Raw genomic sequence first — 14,260 nt, 5'->3', positions numbered from 1 at the left:
CCACTCTCTGTCGTCTGCCACTCAACCATTCTTTATCCATTGTAGCAACTTACCCTCAAGGCCATACCTCTCTAATTTGTAAAGCAGTCTTCCATGTGCAACAGTACCAAAAGCTTTCCTGAAATCCAAGTATATTTTCTCAAATTTATTTTTGGCATTCAGTTCCTCTGTGACCAAATCATAGTATCCAATAAAATTGGTCAGACAAGACCACCCTTTAACAAACCCGTTTTTAATCCCCTTTGTGAATTGGTGATATATTTGCATACCTCCATGGGGCCCTCCCGTGAGTCCAAGGAAGCTCTCATAATTATGGCTAAGGGTTTACTTACTTCCTTTGCTGCCTCCTTTAATATAACTGGATAGATCCTGTCCACCCCACATGCCTTCCTTATGTTTAACTTCAATGATTTCTCCTCCACTTTGCTCTCAGTTATTTCAAAATCACTTAGCTCTCCAGATGCTGCAATTTGCAGTTAGCATTTGATAAACTTCTGGCACTTCCCTCATTGAATGACTCCTCATGTGTGAATGTAAATGCAAAATACTCATTCAGTTTATCAGCTATCTACTATCAACAATAGTCAACCTATCTATGTTAAGTGGTCCAATCTGATACATCCCTTTCCTTCTAGTTTTTACATAAGTAAAGAACTCTTTGCTGTTTTTCTTTGCATCCTCTGCCAAAGATTTCTCGGAATCTGCCTAACCTCCTTTGTGACTTGATTACAGACTAGTTTATACCTGCCATAGGCTTCTGTGTCACCTGATACTTTATATGCATCCCATACATTCTTTATCTCTGCCACGAGCCTCATTAATTCATCTGACATCCATTTAGGCCTAAACCTTGAACAGTATTTCTTAGGTGGAATGAAAAACCTAGTAGCCTCCAAAATTAAGTCCCTGACGGCTTCCCATTTAGAATTCAACATTGGTAACATCATCAGTTGATCCCATTGTACAGTACAGCAGGCCCCCGTTATAACGCGGTTCGCTTTACACTGATTCGCTATAACGCTGTTCTTATATTATAACCACTATCTGACTATAACGCTGTCACAGATCACTATAACGCTCTTTTACAGATTGCATTTTTGGCATATTTAACGAAATTGTTTCATTTGATGGAGTCGATAGCTTGAAAATGAATATAAAAAATATGGTTAAAACGTTTCCCACACAAACTTGAGAAATATTCCCACGCTCAGTGAAATTCTCTCGCGCGCTAATTTAATTGCAGTACAGTGACTTGTTACGTAGTTCCGAGATCAACATTTTAAAAAATGATCAAGTATATTGCATGTAATATTTGCGTTATATGCATTTATCCGAGGTCTAGTCATTACTCAGTACAGTATTAGACATTGTGCATAACGGACAGTTTACTTGAACATTGTATCATAATTAATGCAACCAATGCAGTTACATTTTCGAAGAGTTAATAATGGCCAATAAGAATAAAAAAGCAACAACGTCTGGGCGCAGTACAAAGACTATAAATGTAAGAAAAATACTACTGAATTTGAAAATTAAATTAGATGTTTTGAAGCGAATCGATTCCAGTCAAAGACAAGCAGATGTGTGCCATAATTTAGGACTTGCTAGTTTAACTGTAAGAACAATTATAAAAAAAAAAATAAAGAATTAATTTTAGCAGTGGGAAAGATAGCTGTTCCACTCCAAGCAACAAGGGCTAGGCCGGCTATTACGATTGAAATGGAAAGACTTTAACTAATTTTATTGAAGATAATATCCAATGCAGAATTCAGTTAAGTTAAATATTATAAATAATAAAAGAGAGAGAGAGAGAGAGAGAGAGATTAGCCTATATGATGATCTGAAGAAAACTCACCTAAAAAAAAAAAAAAAAAAGTGGAACCATTTAAAACTAGTAAGGGCTGGTTGAATAGATTTAAAATCCAGGGAGAAGCCGCAAGTGCAGATCAAGGAGCCGAAAGTTTCAAAAAAGAACTTGTTAAAATTATTGAAGAGGGGTATTATGTGTTATACTTCTCAACAAGTTTTTAACATAGATGAAGCAGGACTTTTGTGGAAACGATTGCCTACAAGAAGTTTCATATTGAAAGAAGATAAAACATGCCAGGTTTCAAAGCGGCGAAGGATCGATTGACTTTGTTGGTGGTAACGCTGCGAGAGATTTAAAATTAATACCCCTTTTAGTTTGTTTGGAAGAGGGCCAAAGTTCAACCCAAAATCGACACATTTTTCATAATTAAATTAAATCAATTTAGATCAATTAAATTCATGATTTTAATTGGAATTTTAAGTTTAATTTTGATACATAAGTAGTTACCATATAATTATATATGTAGGTAATGTAGAATATTTTATAAGTACAAATATTTGAATATTAAATATTTTGACCGACATTTGTGTATCTTTTCACTACCGCTTATTGTTGATTAAGAAATATCCTATGGCACCGACCGCAACTCACAAATACACATGTTACCTTATGGGAATTCGGCGCTCGCTTAGCGCGGATTCACTTAGCGCTCTGTTTTTCCGGAACGCATGTTCAGCGTTAAGCGGGGGTCACCTGTATTTAAAACTGTCTGAGACCAGTGTAGTCACCTTTACGAAAGAAAAAGCCCTTCCCTTTAGCCTTGATGGTAGTTACATCTTTAAGCAATTTCCACATCAGTAATTACAATCGCTGTCAACCCAGTGTTCCTTTACCTGCAGATTCTTAATGCACGAATTATCACTGCTGATTATCAGATCAAGAGTATTCTCCCTCTGGTTGCCTCTCAAACATGTTGCTGTGGAAAATAGTCATTCAATAAATCCACAAAAGTCTTGCTAGTGTGCGAGTGACCAACCCAAAAGTTCCAGTCAATATCTGAAAAGTTAAAATCCCCCATTATAAGACATTCTGATTTACTGGCCCACTCTATTTCTGTGCATAATTGCTCATTATACTCATCAGATTCATTAAGCCTATAACACACACACACCTGCTCTCATTTTTCCTTTGTAAGTGCTTACTTGACACCAAACAGACTCAACACTGCATTGTTCAGCAATATCAATTGGATTCACTTCCTTAGATTTTATGTGTTTCTTAACTAACAGCATAACTGCTCCTCCCTTCCTATCCTTCCTGTACACATTATACTCCTCAAATTCCAATTCTGCACTGCTTATATCTGTGTAACACCACGTCTCTGATTCATCACGTTGCATTCAACATGTTTCATCACGTTGCATTCAACATGTTTCATCACCCGTAAAATTCTGGAGATTGAAGTTTCAAAATCCCTTCCATAAAGCTCTAAATTCTCCTCACAACACCATATGCTGAACTGCTTCTGGGGAACCCCTTGCACTAGTTATCCCAAAATGTTCATGGAGGACGGTTTTAATTGTTCCCTCTGATATGTGATATTCTCTAGAGATTTGGGACACCTTTAAATATCTGTCATTCAGCAAAAGGGTTTCTACAGCTTGGCACATTTCTGGATTGGTTGCTGTCACAGGCCTTCCTTTTCGATAAACTCTCCAACCCACTTGAATTGTTTGACCAGAAATTCACCTGTTACTCTTAAGGTGCAGTGTTGCCATACACAGCCACTATCTTTTCATGAATGGCCTTTGGCAAATCTCCTTCTTTGGTGAGAAACTTAATGACTGAATGATGCTCCAATTTCAGCAAATCGATAATTTGAAACAGATGTCTTCCTTCTTTCTGTTACAGCAGCACAATCTAAGACATAGTGGAATCAAAATTAGTATGATTCAAGCTGAGATATGTAGGAATGTGACAAATCATGAATCATTGAAATATAACTATGGGAAGTACCTTAGGTAGATAATTTATTGAATACGCCTTGTAGAAGTTTTAATTTGCATGAAATTTTTTAACATATTTATTTTTAAATGAATAAAACAAAACTGTGTTTTCCAATGTGTAGTATTGTAGGTAATCACTGCTTACTCAGTAGTGTAAACTCTCTGCTTAATGATATTTCGTAACATTACACAAGATTTAAAAATTACCAGAAATATTTAGCTCTTGAAATCCTCAGCATTTTCTTTTATGATTCTGTGGTACAAAGAAATTCACTATTAGTAGAAATGCCTGAGTCAAGCATGAGCTAGAGAAAATTAGAGAACTGCTGGAACATATAAATCAACTCCAATGATGGGGAAAACTGATAAACATGACAGAGAAGAATAAAAAGGCAAAAAATATCTCAAATAGAAGGAATCTAATTGCATATAAAAGATCAGCCAGAAAAAGTAATTAAGTCACTTCATTCATATGCTCAGTGGATGGTTGGTTGGGTGGTCATTATAGGGTTTTTAGGTGCATCAGCACCTAAAACCCTACAACCAATGGCCATTTTGAATACCATATGCCATACACGGCCATATTACCCCATAAGGTGCATATATATTGTCTATATATTGTGCATTCAGTTGTCAATTTGCTGATTTTCTGGAAGAGAAACCCCGAGTTTCTAAGAGAAAAAACCATGCTACCTGCACCTGAGACCAATTAACTCAGTCCCATTGTGAAAAAGGCTCACAAAAATTCCTTTTGTCATTGATCGGACTCGAACAGACATATTTTCTACTTGTTGTATGGGAGGGACAGTGATTATACAAACTGTACTACATGCAAGGGTGCTCACTGGATGAGGCCACAATGAACTGTTTGTAGACATCATGGAAGTAAGCAAGGAAAGTATCCTAATTATCATAATAAAGTGCTTTATATAGCATACAAGTTTGTTTGTTAGATAGAATAAGACAGGATACAGAAGCAGCCTGGGGGGAAAAGACTTACACAATTTCAGTGGACTCAAAGTATTCAAATAGCAACAAATACCAGGGTAAAAATAAGGAAAACTTCTCTCATTAGAGTTAAGCACACAAAAAAAATTACCTGATGAATTTCCCTTTTGCAGCATCATATAATGTCATAAGAAGATCAGCATCTTCTCCAATACGGCAAACAAAATTTTTAACTGTCACATATAAACTATGACAATATAAAGTAGCAGATCTCTGGCTTTTTAAATCATCTGACATCTGAAAACAATAAAGATTAATACTTATAAAATGCTTTGCATAAAAGAACTTATAAACAAAGAATAAATACAGTAGACTCTCAATTTTCTGGGATAGATGGTAAAAAAAAAAAAAAAAAAAAAACCAGATAATTGATTTCCCGGTTAATCCAAAAATATAGTAAATACCTGACATCATAAGAGATACGTTCCAGGAATTCTTATGTAGTTGAGTTTTATGTAACTCGTTATTATAGTTAACTTCAATGATGCCGATCGCTTTACCGCTTCTCATATTCTGTCTTTCTCCTTTATTGTGTCCACTGTTGCCACTGACAAATCTGAATTCCACGCGATACTTGTTAATGTTTGGCCATTTTCATATATCCTTATTATTTTAATTTTCTGATCCAAATTGATCGCTTTCCTTTTCTTGGTAGATTTACTAGTACCGCTGTCACTTATTCTCTTAGTTGGCACCATGATAACGGTCAAAATTTAATTTTCTGAAAAGAACTTCACAAGGTTAAGGCGAAAACTCACTATTATCACCTCACGCAAGCTCACATTTTACTAAAGCACATTTCTGGCAGTCACTGCCATAAAACAATAAAAACAATTTGCACATTCCGGACGGGCTTTTCTGTTAGTGCAATCCATTATAAACGGGTAGTAAACTCAACCTTCTTGCATTTGCAATGATACTGATAGCTGGAATTCTGTGGGTTTTTACATTATTATGGTGAAATGTGTGTCCCCTTTAACTGAAATCTTCAGTCATAAAAAAAATATAAATAGCATAATGTAAGTCCGAAGCTACATAAGTCGGGGACTTACTCTATCAAGAAATGTTCAGCAACCTATATAAAAAGTACGGCGATAGATAAAAAGAAAAAAAAAAACTTACCACGCACAACTTGCGTGTCCAATACGCGAGTAGCGTGTATTGGACACGCATTTATTTTTTACGATGGTGATTTTGAATCGAATAGCTTCCCTTTATTTTTTACAATGTCGCGTATGGTTTGGTCACAAACATTATTATGGTTCATTAGAGATTTATCGGATGCACCATTTTCAAACTTTTCAATAATTTCAAGTTTTTGTTTAATTGAAAGCAAAACTCTTGCATTTTTCCCATCATTTTCGCGATTTCTAAACAGAAAAAAATTCCAACATTCCTGACATAACGAAACAAAAGTTGTCTTTTGTGGTACAACAGACACAACTAAAACAAACTAAACATTTGGTCTCTTTTTTTTTGAGGGACAGGTGTGAAGACAGCGGAGGTTGCAAGATAGTAGGCACACAAATCTCCCAATGCCAACTTATAATGTCAGTTCTTGTCCCTTGTTTACAGCTTTGCTGCAAAACATCTGCTTATACCTATCCTAGTTATTACTTGAATTTTATGATTTCTGGTTGATTTTTTTTATTTGGAATCTTGAAATGTCCCAGTTAATCCGCTTCCTGGTTAATCGAGAGTCTGCTGTATAACAAAAACTAAAATAAACAAAAAACATAGATAAGGGAAAAGGACTTGAGGGATAAGTAAAATGCCTCTTAGTAATATGCAACACACTAGTGACAAATAAAACAAAAGTGCTTTTCTGTTTTATTGGGTTATTGGTGAGTGGCATAAGGTATTCCAATCTGTTTTTTATTTACACTAATTTTATTTAAGCTTTGTAACCTTACAGAATTTCCTTGGCTATATTTTTATTTATATTATTTTAGTGTATTTTAAAGTATTTTATAATTTAAGAGTCTTCTCTTTCTACTGGCTCATCACATAACTACGTGAACAGGACAAACTGACGTAGACAACTCAATGACAATTCACTATGAATTGGACTAACAACCAAGTGAAGTAGACAACTGCAAAGTTATTCACTAGCAAGTAACAACAGTGATTATGCCGGCCTCCCCTGCCCGGCACTCTTTTATCACAACTTCCCTCCCCCCTTCTCACATTGTGGATATCCATTTCCCCTTATTGACTGAACCCACATTCAACTTTTTTTTTTTGACACTGTCAGAAAGCTCAGGTGACTCTGGTAGAGACCAGCAGGACAAGACGGGACAGTATGAATTACCTTCCAGAGGTAATGGTGGGCAACGTGGGGTTCCACTACGGGTCCTGCAACTAAAAGACAGACGAACAACATAACCCAACACTACATTTACATAAAACAACATACAACTCATGCTGGCGCCTCCGTAGCCAAGTGGGCAGGAGCAGCAGTGCGTAGCACGCTTTTCTTGATTAGACCAGGGTTCGAGCCCATGACCACCAAATACAGAGGATGCAAAAAGGTCAGGGAATGACCACCGCATATCCCCGGAGCAATATGGCCTTAGTTGCTAATGCTCCTAAAAACCAAATAACAAACAACTCACGCCTCTGGCTTTTACAGAGTTCTGTTACTGCACAAGAGAAACAATGGCGTAGTTGTGGGAAACCACCTGTGGAGCCCCCAACCCAAACACTATGCCACTATTTCATTCAAAGACCAATCTGGACTGGAACAAATTTTCTAGAGTTCTTGCAACTAATTTAGTTACTATCACTCAGTTTTTTGATGAATTATCTGCCTACTGAATTGGCTTCTGCTGTTCAGATAGGTCTAATTAAAACTGCTAGCTTAATTTCTAAAATTTAAATTACATCGTTCCAAAATCAACTGCTAGTGAACTCTGAAACTTTCATTTGCCTGGCTTACTGTTCATCATGCATGAGAACTCTATAAACGACATAGAGCTACCTGGTCTCTTCATAAAGTTCAAAGATTGAAGGACATCTATTATGATCTAAAAAAGGATTATGTAAAGGCTATTACTATAAGTGAAATATCTTCGTGGCAAAAATTTGTTTCAAATTCAGGTAACAAGAATCGTGGCGTGGACCAAGGATCCTTGGAGGAACCTAGTATGCTAAATAACAAGGACCCTGTTATTTAGTATACTGTAATCTCTACCAATATGGAATCTGCTGCATAACATGATACAGTAAAGCTTATTCTTGACTCCCTTTTCCCTTCTGATGATCAATCTGTGGATGCTCTAGAGCACCTTGTGATCACACAGCTTAATACCCAATATTAGTAATAGTATTTGCCATATAGTGCAAGGATTCCACAAGCTTTTGCCGCATTGCCAAAAAAAAAACCAAAAAAGTAGATAAAAAAAAAAAAATTATATGCTTCCCTCCTCATTCAGTTAAGCATCCAGTTAACCTTTGATTTTATTACTGTCAGGTTCAACTACCTGCAAGAGCAACTTGTTCCAGCGATCAACAACTTGCTAGTTAAACGAAAACTTCCTACAATCTAATCTAAGCCACAACCACTGTAATTTGAATTTATGACATCTAGTTCTGGAATTCTTTATAACAGTGAGAATTCTGTTTATTCATTTTACTAATCCCTCTCAGAGCCTTGTAAACCTCAATCAGGTCACCACCGATGTGCCTGGTTGCCAAGCTCTGTAGCCTGCATAATCAGTTTTTCCTTATATGGCCGTCCTTTTGCCGATCTCACCATTTGTGTTGCCTTTTAAGAAGCTCAATGTCTTTTTTTCAGATGAGATCTCCATACTTGGACACAGTATTTCAAATGTGGTCTTACAATTGCCTTGTTTGTATTGGTGATTTATTGTAAATTCCGCTGCTGACCTGGTGGTCATGTTGGAGTATAAACAAGGACATCTTTTTTTATACAGTGGGATTATGACCTCCCTATCTATACAGATAGCGTTCAATAAATCAACAGGGCACCATGGGCTTTCCTGGCTGCCTGTTTACACTGTTCAATAAACTTCATATCTGCCCATATTGTAACTCCCAGATCCCTTTTCTCTTCCACTGTTTTTAATTCAACCCCACCAAGTGTAAGACCTTGCATTTATCATCATTAAAATATAGCAGCCACTTCTTTGACCATTTTTGAAGTCTGTTCAAGTCATCCTGAAGGAGCACTGCTTGGCACTGATCATTAATTTCTCTGCCAATTTTTACGCCATCTACAAATTTCGCCTTCTACCCCTTCATCGGTGTCATTTACGAAAACAAGAAACAAAAGTGGTCCGAGAACTAATCCTTGAGGGACCCACTCCTGATATTACACCAATCTGAAGAATATCCATTAATCACAACCCTCTGCCTTCAGCCCTGCAGCCATCCAGCAATCCATCTTAGAATCTTACCAGTAATACCAACCTGTTCAAGCTTATAGAATAACCTCTCATGAGGGACCGAGTCAAATGTGTGGTATCTTTTTTTCATGTAACATCGTATCTCGACTTATTCTCCTGAAATGGCTTTAGATCAGTTTTCAGTTGAAGAGATCAAGCCTGCAGTTCAAAAAATCAAACACAATAAATGTCCAGATTACAATGAATCTGGACATTTATTCTCCTATAAAAGGAGAATTTATGGTTCGATTTTTCTCTTTAAATCCAATTATTTTAATTAATATACAGTCCATTCCGGTTATTTGGGACACATCGGGACTAGTGCATTTTGGTCCGATTAAGCGGCTGCCCCAATTAACCGAAGTTTCACGTAAATAGTTAAAAATACAATGTAACCCCCCCCTTTACAATTGGTTCACTGTACAATCAAATCATGTTACGATGAACTCAACATAGTAAAGTACTGTTCACTATACGATGTGCAGTAAGCGCCGGTCATTGCGATCACATTTGTGAATTGAATTTTAATTCTATTAAACAGCGATTCTAATTAGCAAAAATAGGAGGAATATTATCCACAGGCTATAAAAGCAAAGATCTATTAAGCAGAAATTTACCCTTTATTACCTTACCAATTAAAAAATATGTGAAAATCGGAAGAATATACGTGATAATCGGAATAATTAATACGTACTGTAATATGTACATACGAACTAGTTGACATTTCTGTTTACTGACATTTGTGGGTGGGAGTTAAAATTTAAAACAGTAAAAAGATAAGCAATCAATAAAAAAGAACATGGCACACACAAATTGCAAGTAACACAATACGCGCAAGTGAGAATGGAGTAATGAGTTACAAAAGCTTTAAAAATAGAAATGAAGAGATCTGAAAATTAATTTTTTTTATATGATTGAAGATTCCATGGAAGTGTAAACACATTTCACCATAACAACCCACAGAATTCCAGCTGTCGGTATTATCGCAAATTCAGTAAGATCGAGTTTACTGTCCATTTATGATAGATTTCACTAACAGAAAAGCCCAATAAACAGGTGACTGCTAATTGTTTTTATTGTTTTATGGTTGTGACCTCCAAAATTTTGACCGAACCACGTGGTACCGTCGGAGACAATTGTAGGGTAATCTCCAGTGCTGCAGTCTCTTGCCCCGATTAAACAGCATGCTGTCCCAATTAAGCGAAGTAAACCCTGGCTATTTTCTCGATTGGTTTCTGTTTTTTTAAGATTTGCCCCAAATAAGTGGCTGCCCCGATTAACCAGTGGCCCAAATAACCAGAATCCACTGTATATATAACCCAAAATATTGGGTTATATAGATTAAAGATATTACAAAAGACTGGCAAACCAACCTCCTTCACCTTGTGCTTATTGCTCTGTTGCCTGCCTTGGGGAAGGTGTTTGAAAGACTGTTATCCGATAGGCTTTCCACACTTTTGAACACACCTTTCCACACCTTGCTGTTAATTAGTATGGTTTCTCTCCTGGCTGTGGCACCCTTCATCTTATGTACAAAGCTGTTTTTCTTCCTATTGTTACTTATGTGGCCAGAACCTGGTTTCACTGTGCCAGGCTCCTTACCGTTCAATCAAAGCTTAATTCTATTCAGAGTACTTTTCTTCTTGTCCCTGTTAGTGACTGTTGCATGTTCGACACTCCCACACTCCAAATTCTTGATGGTACCCTTCCCCTTGATCTTCTTTTAGTATACAGAGGGCTCAAAAGTCGACAAGACCATTCTTATCAATTTGATGGCATTTTAATTGATTTTGAAGCATCTCCTAAAGAAAAAAAATCATGCTGTTACCAAATTGTAATTTCTCATTGGCAAGAATGTTGGTCTTCATCAACCAAAGGTAGAGAACTACTTAGAAGTTTTTTCCATCTATCTCCATTTTCAGCAAGGCTACTTTGTAACGGTTCACTCCAAGCTCACCCACTTCTTATATCCTTTAGGGCCATGGCTCAATTAATATTAAGCTATTTTATTTCAACCTTTCCACAACATGAGTTCCCAGGAATGTATTATTCTCCGATGGACCATTCTTTCACAATATAATGATGTTCTACCGCTTGACTATCCCATAAACACAGGAAACAACAATACTTAGTAAAATCATCCTGTAGTACAAGCAGCAAAGCAACTACTTTTAAACCACCACAGATTTTCCAACAATATTTCTTATAGCTTAAGCCATTTAATAGCAATGACATGCTATCATAGGTTTCTTTCATAGTCACTAAATGAGCCACTGGGACTGATGGTTTCAGATTACCACTGTGTAGCAAAACAGCTTTTAAACTGTGACAAATGGGCCTGGAGTACTGGGGTCCATAGTTTCAAATACAGATATATACAGTTATACCCAGATACAGATATTAACAAATAAAGTACAAATAAAATAAAATATAAGTACAAAAACCAGTAGCTTTCGGAACACGTGTCCCTTTATCAACTGATAAGTTAATATAAAATTTGAATACACTACAAGCAAAGTGTGGCACGTTAATCATGCGTCATTGTTGTAGCACGGACGTGTGCTGCCTTACGCCAGTGATCATCCATCAATAAAACGGTTGTCTCTAGGATGGGATGCAGATGCATGCCTTTCTGGCGATTTAATGCCTTAGGGTTGTTTATTATGTTTAGTGACTCTAGCCATAGGCGGTGGCAAAAGTGTCGTGCGTGGTCCACTATCTCAAAGTCGCGCTTGGGGTCAAGATCGTGGTTGGTAGCCCAAAAATGTTCTGCGAGCACGGACTGTTCAGTTTCAGCAAGCCGGATTGCTCTGTCGTGTTCCGTGAGGCGATCCTGGAGACGTCTCGATGTCTCACCAACGTAGCAACTGTTACAGGCCTTACAGGTGATACGGTACACTACATTGCTGCGTAAGACAGGTGTGACAGGGGTCTTCACACTGGAGACAAGTGAACGTAGGTTCCTACCGGGTAATTGTACACATTTGATGTTGTAACTTCTAAGGATCTTCGAGATACGTCCTGACACTCCTGGATAGTACGGAATGTAGGCGGACGATATGCCGACTTGCTTCGGAGGTCTTGGGTTGAATGCAAGTTCTTCTGCCTGTAACAAGCATCTGTTTAGTACATGGGATGGATAACCGCATCTGGTTAGGTCCGCCTTCACACGGGAGATCTCGTTACGTCTAATTGTGTCGGTGCTGGAATGGCTCCAGGCCCTGGAGAATAGGGTGCGGGCAGTGCTATTGAGATGGCTTGGAGCGTGGCCGGACCCGTAGTTGGTGAATTGACCGCACCACATGGGTTTGCGGTATACTGAGGTCTCTAGACGTGGGCCTACGCGATGCACTAGTACGTCCAGAAACGGGAGCGAACCGTTCACCTCTGATTCTACGGTAAACTTGATGAAATTGGATAGGGAGTTGAGGTGTTCTAGTAGTACCGTTTCAGAACCACGTGGTATTATGGTAAAAATATCGTCGACGTATCTACACCACGTTGTAATAGGTGTAGGTGGGTTCTGGTGTATCTGCTCCTCTAGATCTTCCATTGCGATGTTAGCTACTACGGAACTGACAGGGGCACCCATAGCAGTGCCATGTACTTGTTTGTAGAGTGAGTCTTCAAAGGTGAAGATGCTGCTAGAGAGGCATAGGTTGAGGGCGGTACAGATGTCATCAGTGGATAGTGACGTCCTGGATTGGAGGCTTAAGTCGCTCTCAAGGAGCCTTCTGGCGCAGTGCACGGCCTGTTGGACGGGAATCGAGGTGAATAAAGAGACCACGTCAAATGATGCCATGACAGAGATGTCAGGAATTGAAATGTCCTTAATGATGTTAATGAATTCACTGCTGGTTTTTTAACGGTGTGAGATGTATTACCTATAAGAGGCGAGAGGAGGCTCACGATGTGTTTGGACAGTTCATACGTTGGGGCACTGCAGCAAGACACTATAGGTCTGAGAGGAATACCCGGTTTATGGATCTTTGGTAATCCGTAGAATTGCGGTAGTTGGCAGCCAGTAGCACGTAGAAGATGGTGAGTCGCGGTCGGGATCTTCTTATCTTTAAGCCATGCGTGGACAAGTTTATTAACATTTGCTTCCAGACGTTTCAAGACTTTAACGGGAGGATCAGGTAGAGGTTCATATACGTTAGGATCGAGTAATAGGGCCAAGGCTTTCTCTCGGTAGGCTGATCGGTCCAGCACAACAGTCCGGCGCCCTTTATCTGCAGGAAGTACAACGATGGAGTTGTCTTTTCTTATAGATGACAGGGCGGCACGCTGGCGGTGGTTGAGGTTTGAGTACGTTTTTCGAGTGTTGCGGAGGATTGCGGCAGTCTTGAATCGGATCTCGTTGGCAGTATAAATTCGCCGTTATACCATCGAAACCTCCCATCACACAGCTCGCTATGGGTATAGAAGCCAGTATTACCAACCTTCCCGAAGATACTGCCAACGAGATCCGATTCAAGACTGCCGCAATCCTCCGCAACACTCGAAAAACGTACTCAAACCTCAACCACCGCCAGCGTGCCACCCTGTCATCTATAAGAAAAGACAACTCCATCGTTGTACTTCCTGCGGATAAAGGGCGCCGGACTGTTGTGCTGGACCGATCAGCCTACCGAGAGAAAGCCTTGGCCCTATTACTCGATCCTAACGTATATGAACCTCTACCTGATCCTCCCGTTAAAGTCTTGAAACGTCTGGAAGCAAATGTTAATAAACTTGTCCACGCATGGCTTAAAGATAAGAAGATCCCGACCGCGACTCACCACCTTCTACGTGCTACTGGCTTCCAACTACCGCAATTCTACGGATTACCAAAGCCATAAACCGGGTATTCCTCTCAGACCTATAGTGTCTTGCTGCAGTGCCCCAACGTATGAACTGTCCAAACACATCGCGAGCCTCCTCTCGCCTCTTATAGGTAATACATCTCACACCGTTAAAAAACCAGCAGTGAATTCATTAACATCATTAAGGACATTTCAATTCCTGACAACTCTGTCATGGCATCATTT

The 14,260-nt window shown here is 38.6% G+C and overlaps 1 protein-coding gene across 1 annotated transcript in view; it reads right to left on the bottom strand.

The window, feature by feature from the left end:
• mbc (dedicator of cytokinesis protein myoblast city) overlaps nucleotides 1-14,260 on the bottom strand; it is a 966,604-nt gene that overhangs the window by 812,922 nt on the left and 139,422 nt on the right. The window contains exon 8 of the mRNA XM_090373417.1: nucleotides 4,916-5,061. Coding sequence (XP_090229543.1) covers nucleotides 4,916-5,061 — 146 coding nt within the window. The remainder of the gene's footprint in view (nucleotides 1-4,915; nucleotides 5,062-14,260) is intronic.

The sequence above is a fragment of the Mastigoproctus giganteus genome, chromosome 5, assembly GCF_048544385.1.
Source record: "Mastigoproctus giganteus isolate SK-2022 chromosome 5, ASM4854438v1, whole genome shotgun sequence".
Lineage (NCBI taxonomy): Eukaryota > Metazoa > Arthropoda > Arachnida > Uropygi > Thelyphonidae > Mastigoproctus > Mastigoproctus giganteus.
This window is presented reverse-complemented; position numbering and strand designations above follow the sequence as displayed.